The sequence below is a fragment of the Lipotes vexillifer genome, unplaced genomic scaffold, assembly GCF_000442215.2.
Source record: "Lipotes vexillifer unplaced genomic scaffold, Lipotes_vexillifer_v1.1 scaffold23, whole genome shotgun sequence".
NCBI lineage: Eukaryota > Metazoa > Chordata > Mammalia > Artiodactyla > Lipotidae > Lipotes > Lipotes vexillifer.
This window is the reverse complement of record NW_006796283.1, coordinates 4,287,796-4,300,971: the sequence shown is the minus strand read 5'-3', so window position 1 is coordinate 4,300,971 and position 13,176 is coordinate 4,287,796. Positions and strand designations below refer to the sequence as shown.

The following is a 13,176-nucleotide window of genomic DNA, read 5'->3' as shown; positions in this document are numbered from 1 at the left end:
CTCTGAAATGCGCTGACATAAAGCACAGCCATTCACCTCGCTCACGGACGCCATGGGTCAGGACTTCACGTAGAGCCCAGGGCTGGCTTGTCTCTGCTCCACAATGTCTGCGAGGAGTGAGGCTAGGACTGAGGAAAACAGGAGAGAACTAAATGGCCTCTCATAAGAAAGGGAGCCGGGGCTTCCCTGGTGGCGCAGCGGCTGAGAGCCCGCCTGCCGATGCAGGGGGCGCGGGCTCGCGCCCCGGCCCGGGAGGATCCCACGTGCCGCGGAGCGGCTGCGCCCGTGAGCCGTGGCCGCTGAGCCTGCGCGTCCGGAGCCTGTGCTCGGCAGCGGGAGGGGCCGCAGCTGTGAGAGGCCCGCGGACCGCAAAAAAACAAAAAAAAGGAAAAGGGAGCCGGAGGCTCGAGGGACCCAGCAGGAGGAGAGGAGGGAGGGCCGGAGGAAGGAGGCGCCAAAGCCCCTCCCGCGGGAGGGGAGCCCGGGCAGCAGCAGAGGCGCCTGGGCCATCGTGAGTGCTGGAGCGGGGCCGCGGTCTAGGCGGAGAAGGCAGGGCGGCCCCAGGAGGCCAGCTTCGTCTAAGTGACCCGAGCCAGGACGAAGTTCTCACAGGTGCAGCTGCTCAGGAGGGAAGTGGATCTGTGGCCACTTGAAGCAAAGTGGAGAGATACACAGCCTGGGCCGGACCCCCGGCTGTGCCACCTGCCAGCGGGCAGACACTCACGTCTCTGAGCCTCGTTTCTTGCCTGGAAACCTGGTGGCCTCACTGTAAAGGTTAAACAAGGCACAGCTTCCCACCCCTCAGGAGAGAGCCCGGGCAGACCGTGGACCGGGGGACCCAGCACGAGCACCTGGCTATCGGGAGCTTTGTCAACACCTGGCGGGGGACTCAGGTCTTTGGGGGGTCACTGAGCCCCTTGAGAACCTGAGCTGTGGACACCCCTCCCCCACAGTGCATGGAGGCCGCAGCCCTGTGAAGCTGCCGTGGACGTGGAGTTGGGGCCTTCACCACCCAGAGAGGAGGGCCCAGCGCAGGGCTCAGACCCTCACACACAGTCACACTCACTGTAACCTGGCCGCCTTGCACGTGAGGTGGGCGAGCACAGCTCTTCAGGGTCAGCCGCGCGACGGGCTTAGAGCTGGCCTGGCCCGGAGCAGGCGCCTGGAAGCATCCGCTCCTGCCAGGGCCCTGGATGCCGGCCCTCTCGGGGCTTCCATTCCCTGGTCCAGATCAGCCCCTTCGGCCTCTCTCTGCCCGGGTATCCACACAGAAGGGTGGGGTGCAGGGGTGTCCCGGGGGAGCTGGGCTTGATGAGACCCTGGCTTCGAGGCGTGGGGTGTGGGGAGGCCGAGGGCAGAGGGTCTGGGCCCGTCCAGCTCTGCACGGGCTCACCTGCGCCCCGGGCAGGCAGCGCCTCTGGGATTCCACTTCTCTCCCTATACGAGGAGGGGGCGGCCAGGTTTCCCATTCCAGCGGGACCCTGGGCGCCCTGCGGCCACAGGAAACAACCGCCAGGGGGCGCGTGGGCCAGAACTTCACTCCCGGCCCGGCTGCGCGGGGTGCTTGCTGTGCCCACAACTCGCTGACCAGACCCGCCCTTCCCCAGGGCTCAAGCCCCAGCCCTCCAGCACACCACATTTTCCGGGGGAGTCCTCAAGGTCCCCCCTCCCTGACTCCCCTTTGGGTCTCGGCTGCCTGCCTCTAACGTCTAGCACCCGGATAAGCCAGAGGAAAACTCTGCGGCACGAGTCACCCTGGAGGGGACTGGGGCTTGTCCCGGGTCGACTGAGAGCACGCCTGGGCTTCCTGCAGCCATGGCCACCTTCTCCAGCACCACCGCCAGGAGCTCCCCTGCCAGGGGCTGCACCTTGGGACAGCTGCAGGTTCCAAGCACAGGCCCATGTCAGCCCCCACTGGGAGACGATGATGCTCTGTCCTGCCCCCGCCACCGGGCCTCCCTGTCTGCCCCTCCTAACCCCTCTGGCCCCAACTTTCCAGAATAAGAAGAAATCGCCAGCACCAGGCACGGGTATCTGACAGCAATAAATTTATTAAGTATCCCCCCCAAGATATAAACACAAACCAGTAAAAAAAACAAAACAAACCATAAAACATCAGGCCTGGAGCTGATAATAAAGCAGAGAGACAAACGGGCCACGCAAAATGGATTTGACCTATGGCGGAACACAGCTGAGAAGACACAGGGCAGGGATGCTGTAAGTACTAAAGGACACACACTTGGGAGCCCTAGGGTGACATGACCGGGCCTGGTGGGGGAAAGGGCAGGGGTGTGTCAGTGGCTACATGGCTCGGGGGACAGAGCTCTCGGTCCTGGCCGCAGCCGCGCCCCACCCCTCAGCCTCTTCACTTGGGGCCCTGAGCCTCGGACTCCTCGTCATCATCTTCATACATCTCCCCCTCCTCCTCGGCCGTGGCGTCCTGGTACTGCTGGTACTCGGACACCAGGTCGTTCATGTTGCTCTCGGCCTCGGTGAACTCCATCTCATCCATGCCCTCGCCCGTGTACCAGTGCAGGAAGGCCTTGCGGCGGAACATGGCCGTGAACTGCTCCGAGATGCGCTTGAACAGCTCCTGGATGGCCGTGCTGTTGCCGATGAAGGTGGAGGACATCTTGAGCCCGCGGGGCGGGATGTCGCACACGGCCACCTTCACGTTGTTGGGGATCCACTCGACAAAGTAGCTGCTGTTCTTACTCTGGATGGCCAGCATCTGCTCGTCCACCTCCTTCATGGACATGCGGCCCCGGAAGACGGTGGCCACGGTCAGGTAGCGCCCGTGGCGGGGGTCGCAGGCCGCCATCATGTTCTTGGCGTCAAACATCTGCTGCGTGAGCTCGGGCACCGTCAGCGCGCGGTACTGCTGGCTGCCGCGGGCGGTGAGCGGCGCGAAGCCGGGCATGAAGAAATGCAGGCGCGGGAAGGGCACCATGTTCACGGCCAGCTTGCGCAGGTCGGCGTTGAGCTGGCCTGGGAAGCGCAGGGAGGTGGTGACCCCGCTCATGGTGGCCGACACCAGGTGGTTGAGGTCCCCGTAGGTGGGCGTGGCCAGCTTGAGGGTGCGGAAGCAGATGTCGTACAGCGCCTCGTTGTCGATGCAGTAGGTCTCGTCCGTGTTCTCCACCAGCTGGTGGATGGACAGCGTGGCGTTGTAGGGCTCCACCACCGTGTCCGACACCTTGGGCGAGGGCACCACGCTGAAGGTGTTCATGATGCGGTCGGGGTACTCCTCGCGGACCTTGCTGATGAGCAGGGTGCCCATCCCGGACCCGGTGCCGCCCCCCAGCGAGTGGGTCAGCTGGAAGCCCTGCAGACAGTCGCAATTCTCACACTCCTTCCGCACCACGTCCAGGACCGAGTCCACCAGCTCGGCGCCCTCCGTGTAGTGGCCCTTGGCCCAGTTGTTGCCGGCCCCACTCTGACCTGGGACGGGGGCAGGGGGACACGGACGGGGTCAGACCTCCAGTACCTGCCTGATGGCAACCGCGGACGCAGCCCTGTGCCTGTTTACCCTCCATGAAGCGGGGTTGCCCGCACCTTCTCAACCCCTCCCTGGCTCTTAGCACCAGCCACACCGTGTGGGGAGTCGATCAGCCCTCCCCTCCAGTCCACCCACCCTCCGGCCGGCTGTGCTGGAAGGGTAAACTGCAACCCCCAGCACCCCTCACAGCCCGGGGTCGGGAGGAGGCTCATGCCCATCGTTGGGGTGCTGAGCGCTGGGGGGTGGAAGTGGGGTGTGACCTTCCTCCTGTCACTGTGTGAGCACCCAGGGCCCTGCCACCAGACTCAAGGGCGTGAGGACAGCTGCCCTGACCGCAGCAACATTGCGTGCTCGTGAGCCGGTATCCTCTGGAGGCACTGCTTCTGGCCCCCGCCTCCGCCCCCCGCCCCGGCCCCCATCTCTCTAAGGATCCCGTGAGCTCAAGCCTCTGTTTCACACATCGTTCTGCTTGAAATCACAAGTGGTTTCTGTTCCTTGCACAGAACCCTTTCTCTGGGACTCTGTCCCAAGCTGCAAATTGGGGAGATCAGGTCTGCTCTGCAGGGTCACAGGCAGGGGTGACTCTGCCCTTGTTTCTGTTGATCTGGGTTTGCCGGCAGTGGGGTCCACCAGGAGAGGCTGGGGCAGGGGAAACTTACCGAAGATGAAGTTGTCAGGCCTGAAGAGGTGCCCGAAGGCCCCAGACCGGACGCTGTCCATGGTTCCAGGCTCCAGGTCCACCAGGATGGCCCGAGGCACATACTTGTGAGCTGAGGGCAGAGGGGTGGGTTACGTGGGTCACAGAAGCTAGGCGCCCTTCCTGCCCCCTAAGTCCTGCCCCGGACTGCCAGCCTCGTGCTCTCACCCTAAGAGCTCAGACTCTGGGGTCAGAGAGGCAGGAGCCATGTGTGAGAAGGGAGTCATGGTTGACATCCGGACAGCCAGGACCAAATCCCATGTCTACGTGGGCAGGTTAATATTTTGCCAGTTCACTAAAGACACCATTTCTCACCAGTTGCTGAGTAGCCCCTGCCCGACCTCTCCAGGTAACCCCTGCTCTGGACCCTCCCATGGGCCTCCTGAAGGGGCCTTTGGGACCCTGCCCAGCCCTGGCCATTCCACCGGACTGTGCGTGTGTCTCATGGCCGTTAAACACATTTGAATCTCGCTAGGGTTATTAGGATCCCCTGTCTTTATTCTGTGAGTCTCTGGTTGCACGTGCCAGCCAACCGAAAGGAAGGCAGAGATGCTGGGACCCAGCAGTCAAGGTCCCCCCACCCCACCCCTCGGTCCAGGATGGGGGCTCACAAGAGGCCTCGTTGTAGTAGACGCTGATGCGCTCCAGCTGCAGGTCCGAGTCCCCTACATAATTGCCACTGGGGTCTATCCCGTGCTCGTCGCTGATGACCTCCCAGAACTGCAGGGGAAACGGAGGGGTCAGTAGGTGGTTGTGACCCCCACCAGGCCCCTTCCCTCCCGTAGCCTTGAAGCCCTGTTACAAAATTAGGGGCTTGGACCCAAAGCCTGCACTAGTCCCTTTGAGTGACTTTGAAAAAGAGCCCCTAGCTGTGTCATCTGTGAGAAAATTGTCATAATAAATATGCATGTCCATGGAGACCAGAGCCCTCAGTGTGGTTCAGGGCTCAGCTGACACAGACCTGGGTCTGCAGACGCAGCTCTGCACTTGGTGACCAGGGGCCTTGGACAGTCTATTTCTCCATGAGTAATAAACACCCTCTTGGGGTGTTTCGTTTTTAATTCCCTCCTTTCAGGTGAGAAGGCTGAAGCACAGAGAAGGTAAGTGCTGGAGACAGGGTCCAGGATATGCGTGCCCCTCAGTGTCGAGGCAAAGATGTCCAGTGACAGGGCCTGGCAGCGTCCAGCACGTCAGCAACCTCAGCCAACAGGAACCACAGGGGCCTGAGTGGGGAATCACTTGCCTGGGGTTACCCAGCCTGTCCAAGCTGAGATGGCACAGCCCCAGCTTCAAGGGCTCACTCTCCCCACGGCCTCCTGCCCTGCTCGCCCTGGGCGGGAACCTACCGCGCTTCCCTCAGGACTGGGGCAGGGCAGGACCACCCCTTCCCAGCTGCGTGACCTTGGGCAGGTCCTGAAGGTTCTCTGTGCCTCAGTGGCCTCACCTGTTCAGTGGGCCTGATGATGAAGCCAGCTTGTTGTGAGAATAAAGCAAGTTACTCTGCACAGAGCCTGTGAATGGTGAGTGCCGTGTGGGATTATTAGCACGCAAAGACACCCGCCCTGGGTGAAGGGAAGGCTGCGCAGTGCTCTGTGCTCGCCCCAGGGGCACTTCCAGGCTGTCTCAGAGCACAGCTGCCCATGCAGGCCGGAGATCGTGGTCACACACCGTGTGACTTACCAGTGCCCCTCCCCTTTGCCCCTCAGGGTTGGGGTGACTCAGAAGAACGGGTGTGAAGGCCCCAAGAAGCAAAGGGCCTCTACATGTGGGTCATGTGCTGGGGAAAAAACTGCTCAGTGAGAAAAGCAGTTAAAAATCAGTTTTCACGTGCGCATCTATATATAGATGTCTCTGACAGACATTCAAAAATCTGCTCCCAGCATCCGTGCCTGAGAGTGGTCCAGGGTTGGGGGAGAGGCTTTTGCACTGCACACCATTTGGTTCTTTTGGAATTTTTGTCACGTGCACATGTTAACTTCTCAAAAAGAAAGAAAAAGATTAGTTAAAAATAAAAAAATTTTAAAACCTGAAATGTATCAACCGTCATTATTATAAAATGTACAGAAGGATCTTGGCATTTTACCCAGAGAGACTGTTATCAGAGGTCAGCTCTCAGCAAGGGTGGGCGCTGGACTTCGTCCTCCTTTGTGTGTTTTTGTCACTGATAAGTTTTTTTCTGCATTAAGTGTGCATTAACGCTGGAATTAGAGGTGTCACTGAGGCATTCAGGGCCTGATCAGAGCTTCCTCCCACTGCTGGGTTCCCCATGCCCTCCTCAGGACAGTGTGAGCCGGGGGCCTTGGTTCCCACAGCCCTGGGACACCCTAGACCTCTGGCTTCAGAGACACCCATAGCCCCTGTAGAGAAGGGATGAGCTTGAGATGGCAAGTGTGGGAGGCGGAGAGAGTGACTCAGCCACCGAGCCACCAACACATCTATGGAAAGTTCTCTGGACCCATCTATGGCATGCATAGGCTTCCAGGAGGCAGCAGACCAGAGTGAGTGCAGACCCCAGCACTGGCCAGTGTGTGCAAGTGACTCCACCTCTCAGGACATCTGTTTTCTCATCTGTAAAGTGGACATAATATGATACCCACTTCAAGTGGTCAACTCAAGGCCTGACACATAAAAGCAGTCAGCAAATGTTGGCCTCACAAAATTAAAAGGCCTTAGATGTTATTTAAATTTGTAAAGTCATATTCACTGATAAATAAAATAAAAGATACTTGAAAAGAAATCAATATACTTTGGAATATTGTGTTGCAATAAGAGATCACCACTGGTATGAGCAGATCTCCAAGGCACACCCTTAGGGGAAAAGGCACATTGCAATGATATACGGAGTAAAAGCAAAAATCTCACAGCAGATGCTATATTTTTTATACATAGGTGCTTATGCACAGAAGATGGACTAGAATAGTGGAAAATAACTTGTCCTGCCTGAAGAGAGGGACCGAGAGGGGCGAGGTGCTTACATGGGCACTTTAGCCTTATCTGCAATGTTTCAACTTTTTGGAAGGAGAATACGTTAATAATAGCTTTTGTAGTTAAAACAAATACGAATTGTGCTTTAAAATAATAAAACTCAGTAGAATATATTATATATATACAGATCATATAACATTTAATAAATAACAAAATACTATTTTATAAATTAAAGAATAATTATGATCATCACTACAGATGAGAAAACTGCCAGGTGGCGCGTGGACCCCAGGGTCCAGGCCAGGGCTCCTATTTCAGACCCCACGGTTTTGTCTCGAGCTGGGGGGCGTGCGCCGCGGCGCTGTCCGTGGTGCTGACCTTTGCGGCGCCTACGCTTGTGGGCGGCGGGAGGTGGCGGGGCGCGCGCAGGAGCCCAAGGCAAGAGGGGTGCAGTGGCTCCCGGGAGGGAGGGCTGGCCGACTGGGGGGACGTTAAGCTGGACCCAACTGGGAGGGGCGGGGGTGGGGTTGGGGTGCGGAAAACAGGAAATTCCTCTTCCCATTGGCTGCCAGGGCCAGGGCCCGCCCTTCCGAGGCCCCGCCCAGCGGCCGAGAGGCTGGGTGCAGACAAAGGCTCCGGGACGGCCCTGCCCCCTAGGGGCGGAGGGTGGGGTCCCCAGACTCTTCGCCCCACTGTGGGAGCTGGGGGCTTCCTGCCCATCCTGATGTGTCCACACAGGCCTAGATTCAAACTGCTGCCCTGTCCCTCCCACGCGTTTTTTTTATCCTTGGGGAAGGGCGACACCCAATTCCACCGCAGCCTCGAGAGGTGCAGCGCCCAACACGTAGTGGTCATCGTCACGAGTCATAAATGCTGTCATGTCACCTCTCAGGAGAGCCGTGCTCTCTCCTGGCCCCGATCGCGTGACCTCCCTCCATAACTTCCACTCCCATCCCCATCCGCAGCCAGGCCCTCCCCCGAGCGGGCGGCCCGCCCCCAAGCAGGGGAAGCAGCCCCTCTTGCCCACCCCAGTCAGCTACTGCTGGTGATGGGCGAGAAAAGTTTGCTCTCCCTCCACCAGGAGGTCACAACCAGTACGGAAGCTGGAAACAAAAATGGCCAAAGAACGCCTGCCTGTCCACAGGGCAGGTGCTGAGCGCCGGGGCAGGCAAATCCCCATACACGCTGGGAGCGCGTCCAGTTTGGTTCTGGAGATTTTCCAGGGCAGGGAGGCCGGAAGGAAACCACTAGACTGCTTCCATTGGTCACTGCAAAGGGCAGCGGTTGAAAAGGAAGAAACGACCCCCTCCCCCCCCAATCCACCACTCTCTCTTTTGCATTTTTAAAAAGGATCAGATATTAGTTTTAAAAACAAACAAGAGTTGAGGAAATTAAGCCAAAATGAATAAAAAGTAATGAGCAAACCCAAGGGCCACTGCACTTGAAGCAGGAAAAAAATCTCTGCGGAGGCCACTGTCCAGCACTCGGGCCACTGCCTCTGCCCTGCCCCCCACCCATGGGGGCTGCAGCTGGGCATGAACCTGCGTTTGCCTGATCAGTGCCGGTCCAGCCATAGAAGGAAGCCCCGTGACAGGATCACCACTCCCCCAGGCTCATGGTGGGACTCAGGCTGCCCTGCTTCCCTTCAGTGACCCCTGACTCTCGGAGGAGCAGATGCTCAGGGCAGGCCTGGCCCCTGTGACCACATTAATGAGCCCATGGCCCCTTCTGCCCGTCCAGGGCAGCTGTCAGTGACAGCCCCCAGAGCCCTGATTTAATTTGAGGCCTTGGTCCCCCAGGCCTCCCCTCCCCCAGCCCCTTCCTCAGGCAGGCACAGCTGTCTCCTCGGTGATTAGGGTGTCTCCCCACTACGCCCTCCCCCCGACGTGAGGCGCCTCCACCCTAGAGCCCAAGTTGCAATTTACATGTCAGCCACGTGGCTGCCCCAGCCCCGTTGTAATTAGCTTTTTGTTCTTGCCCGGTTTCCATGGCAACAGCCTCCAGAGGAAGCCTTTCCTGGCCCCTTCCCCTCCAGGACGTGTCTCCTCCCACTGCCTCCTTGGGGAACCAGCTCGACACCAGCCCTCGCTGGGTCCCTGGCCTTGGTGCTGACAAAGCCCCCCCCCCCCCCCCCCAATATTGTTCTGAGGAGAGCACAGCGGGCAGCAGGCCGCACCCACCCAGCCTGAGCCCTGCGCTGGGCATCTGCAGAGACTGAGAGCCGGAGGGTGGAGAGGCTCTGTCTCCACTTGCTGTGTGACCTTGGGCAAGGGACAGCTTCGCTGGACTTAGGGATGGGACACCTGCCTCCTGGGTTCGGCTGGGGATGACGCCATCCCCTTCCCGCCTCAGTCCCAACATCTGTGAGGTGGGCTAACAATGGAGGGGAGGGGCCTCGTGGTGAACTAGCACTCGACCCCACCCGCCCACCCCGGCTTTGTTCCCACGTCCGGCCCCGAGACTCGCGGTCCCTACGTGGGTTTGATCCAACCCTGTGGCGAGGGGCCAGGGGTTGCCCAGGCAGGGCTACGCTGAGGGAGAGTCCAGTCCTCAACGAAGGTCATCCCGAGTCCAGGCCCAATTCCTCCCCCAACAAAGGAAAAGGGTGCGGCCAGGAAGCTGAGGGTGGTCAAAGCTAGGCGGGGGCATGGGGCGGCCCTGGACTCTTGGAGGGTACCAAGTTACTGGCGTGCCGGGGGTGGGGGGATCATTATAGCTTTGGGTCGAGCCCCACCCAAACCTGCCCACCCCACCCATCTCGCCTGAGGCTGCACTGTGACCCCAGAGAAGAGGGCCACGCCCAGCCATCGCCCCCCGCCTCCCCGCACCTGCAGCGGCGGGTGGATGGAGTTTAGCGGCTGACCTGCGCTGTGGTCCCGCAGGCCCGAGGTAAGCCCGGTAGGGGCATAGGAAAGGCGGGGGTGGGAATGGCAGAGGGGACAGCCCGGCAGCCCGCAGCGAGGGCAAGCCCATCCTTTTCTTCTAGGCTTCGCAGTGGCGAGTGAGGCTCGGGGTGCGGCTCTGCGCGCACCGCCTCCCTGCTTCCCTTCCCCCCGGGGACCGGCTCGAGAAGGGGGCGGGGGACGCGGGATGTGCGCCGGGTGCGGAGCGCGGCGCAGGGGGGCGGCGCGCGGCCTCACCTTGGCCCCGATCTGGTTGCCGCACTGGCCGGCCTGGATGTGCACGATCTCCCTCATGCTCGGTGCGTGTGGCGGGCGGCTGCGGGACGCAGGCGGACGCGCTGGGGCCGGGGCTGTCTGCGGAGGATCTGCCGCCCCCGCCGCCCGCTCTTGGGCGGGCCCCCGCCCGCCGCGCCCGGCCTGGCGTCATCGCGCGCGGCCAATCCGGGGACGCCGCCGCAGAATGCGGCAGGGCTGCAGCATCAGCACCGCGCATCCCCGCTCCACCGCGCGCTGCTGCGCCTCCTCCCGCCGCCCAGGGGTCTGGGGACCGCGCATCCGAAAGGAGGGGCTGGCAAGCTCCAGGGAGGACAATAGAAGCCCCCTTGGCCCTCGGCCCCCGCCCCGGCTGCCGCCTCTATCCCACCCCAGCGGCAGCCTCCCCCCTCGGCTTTGCGAGGAGGGTCTTTCTTGTCCACACCTGTGTAGGGACCAACCCCATTTCCCACCCTGAAAGGCCAGCATGGACGCCTCCCAGCTCCCTCTCTTGTGTCGCGAAGGGGCGGACCAGGTACTCTGAGCTTTGCTGGGTCCCTTAATGGTGGGGTAGCCAGGAGAAGGCTGCAGCAGGCACCGACTTCTCTCCAGAAGAAAGAAATCATGGGGCAGGGCTCCCAAACGTCTGAGTCAGAAGGGCTGTGAGTGCAGGAGGGGGGCGGTGGGTTGCTATGGCAGCTGTGAGTTTCACTGTTCTTCTCTGCGCTGGGGGATGCCACCTGCCCCTTCTTCCCCAGGGGGCTGCCATGAGATTCCAAACGGACCTAGCAGGTGGGGCTGCTCTGTACCCCTGCCAGGCACAGCACCTGGCATGTAGCTGCTGCTCAGTGAACAACGGTGTCAGGAATTGTCATAAGGACACAAACAAGCCAGGCATAGAACTAACTGGGGCGGGGGTTGTGACCACCTAGGGGGGGGGGATGGGGGGGGGGGGGGGGGGGGGGCCGGAAGGCAGTGGTTTCTGTCTGACTCACTCTCCCTGATGTCACCGGTACCCCTGGAGTTTTGGTCCAAGTGAGGCCAAGGAAATTCGGTGGGCTGGGGGAGCTTATGTAGGGAGACGGTGTGCGCATAAGGGAGAGAAGGGAGGCGGTGAAGTGGACACGCAGTTCAGAGGCTGGACGACCCACTGGCCTAGCAGTCTGCTGGGGTCAGACGTTAGAGTGAAACCGCCTATCATCAAGTCCTCCTGATATTTCAGTGACAAAATCCTCAGGAAGGGTCTCAGTCACAGCGTGCGGACCTGATCCTGTGTGTGCGCTCACACTGCTTGTGTGGTGTAGCCGTGTGCGCGCCCCTCTCTCCTCTTGCAGCTTCCCCAGTTTGGCAAGTCTAGAAATGGGCCTTTTGTTCTCGAGAGACGCCCTCCCTCACAACACGTCTGTGATGCGGCTTTCTGTGGTTGGCCTCCAGCCACCTGGGGCCCCTCCCTGTCCCCGTTCAGGGGGTCCCGGTGAGCGTTTGGCTCCTCCCTGGAGCCGGCTGCGCCTCCCCGCAGGGCGAAGGAAGAGGCTTTGCATCCCGTTGACCAGAAGCCCTCACCGGCCCGGCCGCCCTGCAGGCTGGCACCGGGCCAGGCCAGCTCCCCCTCCATCCCCAGAGGGCTCCGGTGCCCGGCTCGAGGCTGACTCATCATCCCGTCTCCCGGCAAAGGCCGGCCCTGCTGGGAACCAGCTCCCAGCCCCGAGGTCGGCAGTCAGGGCTGGAGCTGCCAGCGGTGGGCGGGCAGGAACTGGCCGGGACAGGGCTCAGGTGGCTGGCCAGGGGGCGGCAGGGGCTGCAGGCATTACTAGACCTGCCTTGGAGTTGGCTGGTACCATCACTGTTCCTCCACTGAGCCTGTACCAGGAAGGGGGTCGAATGTACGCTGTGTCTGTGGAGGAAGCAGGTGGGAACTCAGCCCAGGGCTGCAGCAGAGGGAGGACCCAAGGGCTGCCAGCATCAGTCAGCACGGTCCGCTGCAGAGGCCCACTCCCCTGGGGCTTGGACACCGCTGTAGCCCCTGGACAGCCTCACCGCCTTCTGGGCGGCCTTGCCTCACACCACCCAGGGCTGTTGGAGCCCTGACCCTCCTCCCAGAAGGGCAGCACTTGGAAGAGAGCAGACCCCAGCCTCCAGGCCACCCTGCCGCTGGACGAGGCAGGGATACGGACGAGGGGCTGCAGGACTGGGCCGAGAGAGGGCCATGTTCTGGCCAGGGTCACACATGGGTCACGGTGGTCCTGCTTCTGCTGCAGTTGAGGGCGCCTGGACAGTGCTGGGGTCTTGTCACCATGGTGGTGGCTGGGGGCAGGGGAGCTGCTGCCCTTACTCCAGTTGCTCTGGGCGGGGGTTTGCACCCCAGAGAAAGCAAAGGCACAGGATCGGGTGGGTGTGGTCAGGTTCCTGCGCTCTCCCCCAGGTGGGGCTGTGGTCTCCTCACCTGGGCAGCCCAGCCACGGTTTCTGGCTGGTTCCTGGGACTTCCTTCCTTCCTTCCCCCCTCAGCCCCGCCCCCACTCTTCCACCTCAAGCTTCCAGCAGCTTCTGGAAGGAGGCAAGACAGATGGCAAGGAGGCTGTACCAAGCACAGAATTTATTACGAGACTGCTTCCTGGCCCCACGAGCCTGGGTACTGGTCCCCGATTCAGGCCGATGGCCCCTGCTTCACCCAGAGCAGGTGTTGGCCGGCACTGTCTGCCGGGGGCGTGCGGTGTCGACAGATGGGCTGAGCCCTGGCTCTCGGTCACCACTGAGACTTAGAAGAGAGAAGCCCCACCCTCCCACTATGGCTCCACGCCTTCCTCCTTGCTGGTCACAAAGTCCATGGAGCAGCACTGGCGACAGCTTTTCTCACCACACTGCACATCCCAGTGGGCGGGGGGGGGGGGGTGGACCACA

At 61.1% G+C, this 13,176-nt stretch overlaps 1 protein-coding gene across 1 annotated transcript in view; it reads right to left on the bottom strand.

The window, feature by feature from the left end:
* Positions 1 to 2,028: 2,028 nt before the first annotated feature.
* The window catches only part of LOC103082376 (tubulin beta-3 chain), a 12,392-nt gene continuing 1,244 nt past the window's right edge, over positions 2,029 to 13,176 (bottom strand). The window contains exons 2-9 of the mRNA XM_007468483.1: positions 12,143 to 12,204; positions 11,840 to 12,029; positions 11,184 to 11,204; positions 10,511 to 10,592; positions 10,262 to 10,441; positions 4,808 to 4,916; positions 4,159 to 4,269; positions 2,029 to 3,441 (exon numbers count right to left, since the gene is read on the bottom strand). Coding sequence (XP_007468545.1) covers positions 2,366 to 3,441; positions 4,159 to 4,269; positions 4,808 to 4,916; positions 10,262 to 10,441; positions 10,511 to 10,592; positions 11,184 to 11,204; positions 11,840 to 12,029; positions 12,143 to 12,204 — 1,831 coding nt within the window. The 3' untranslated portion in view covers positions 2,029 to 2,365. The remainder of the gene's footprint in view (positions 3,442 to 4,158; positions 4,270 to 4,807; positions 4,917 to 10,261; positions 10,442 to 10,510; positions 10,593 to 11,183; positions 11,205 to 11,839; positions 12,030 to 12,142; positions 12,205 to 13,176) is intronic.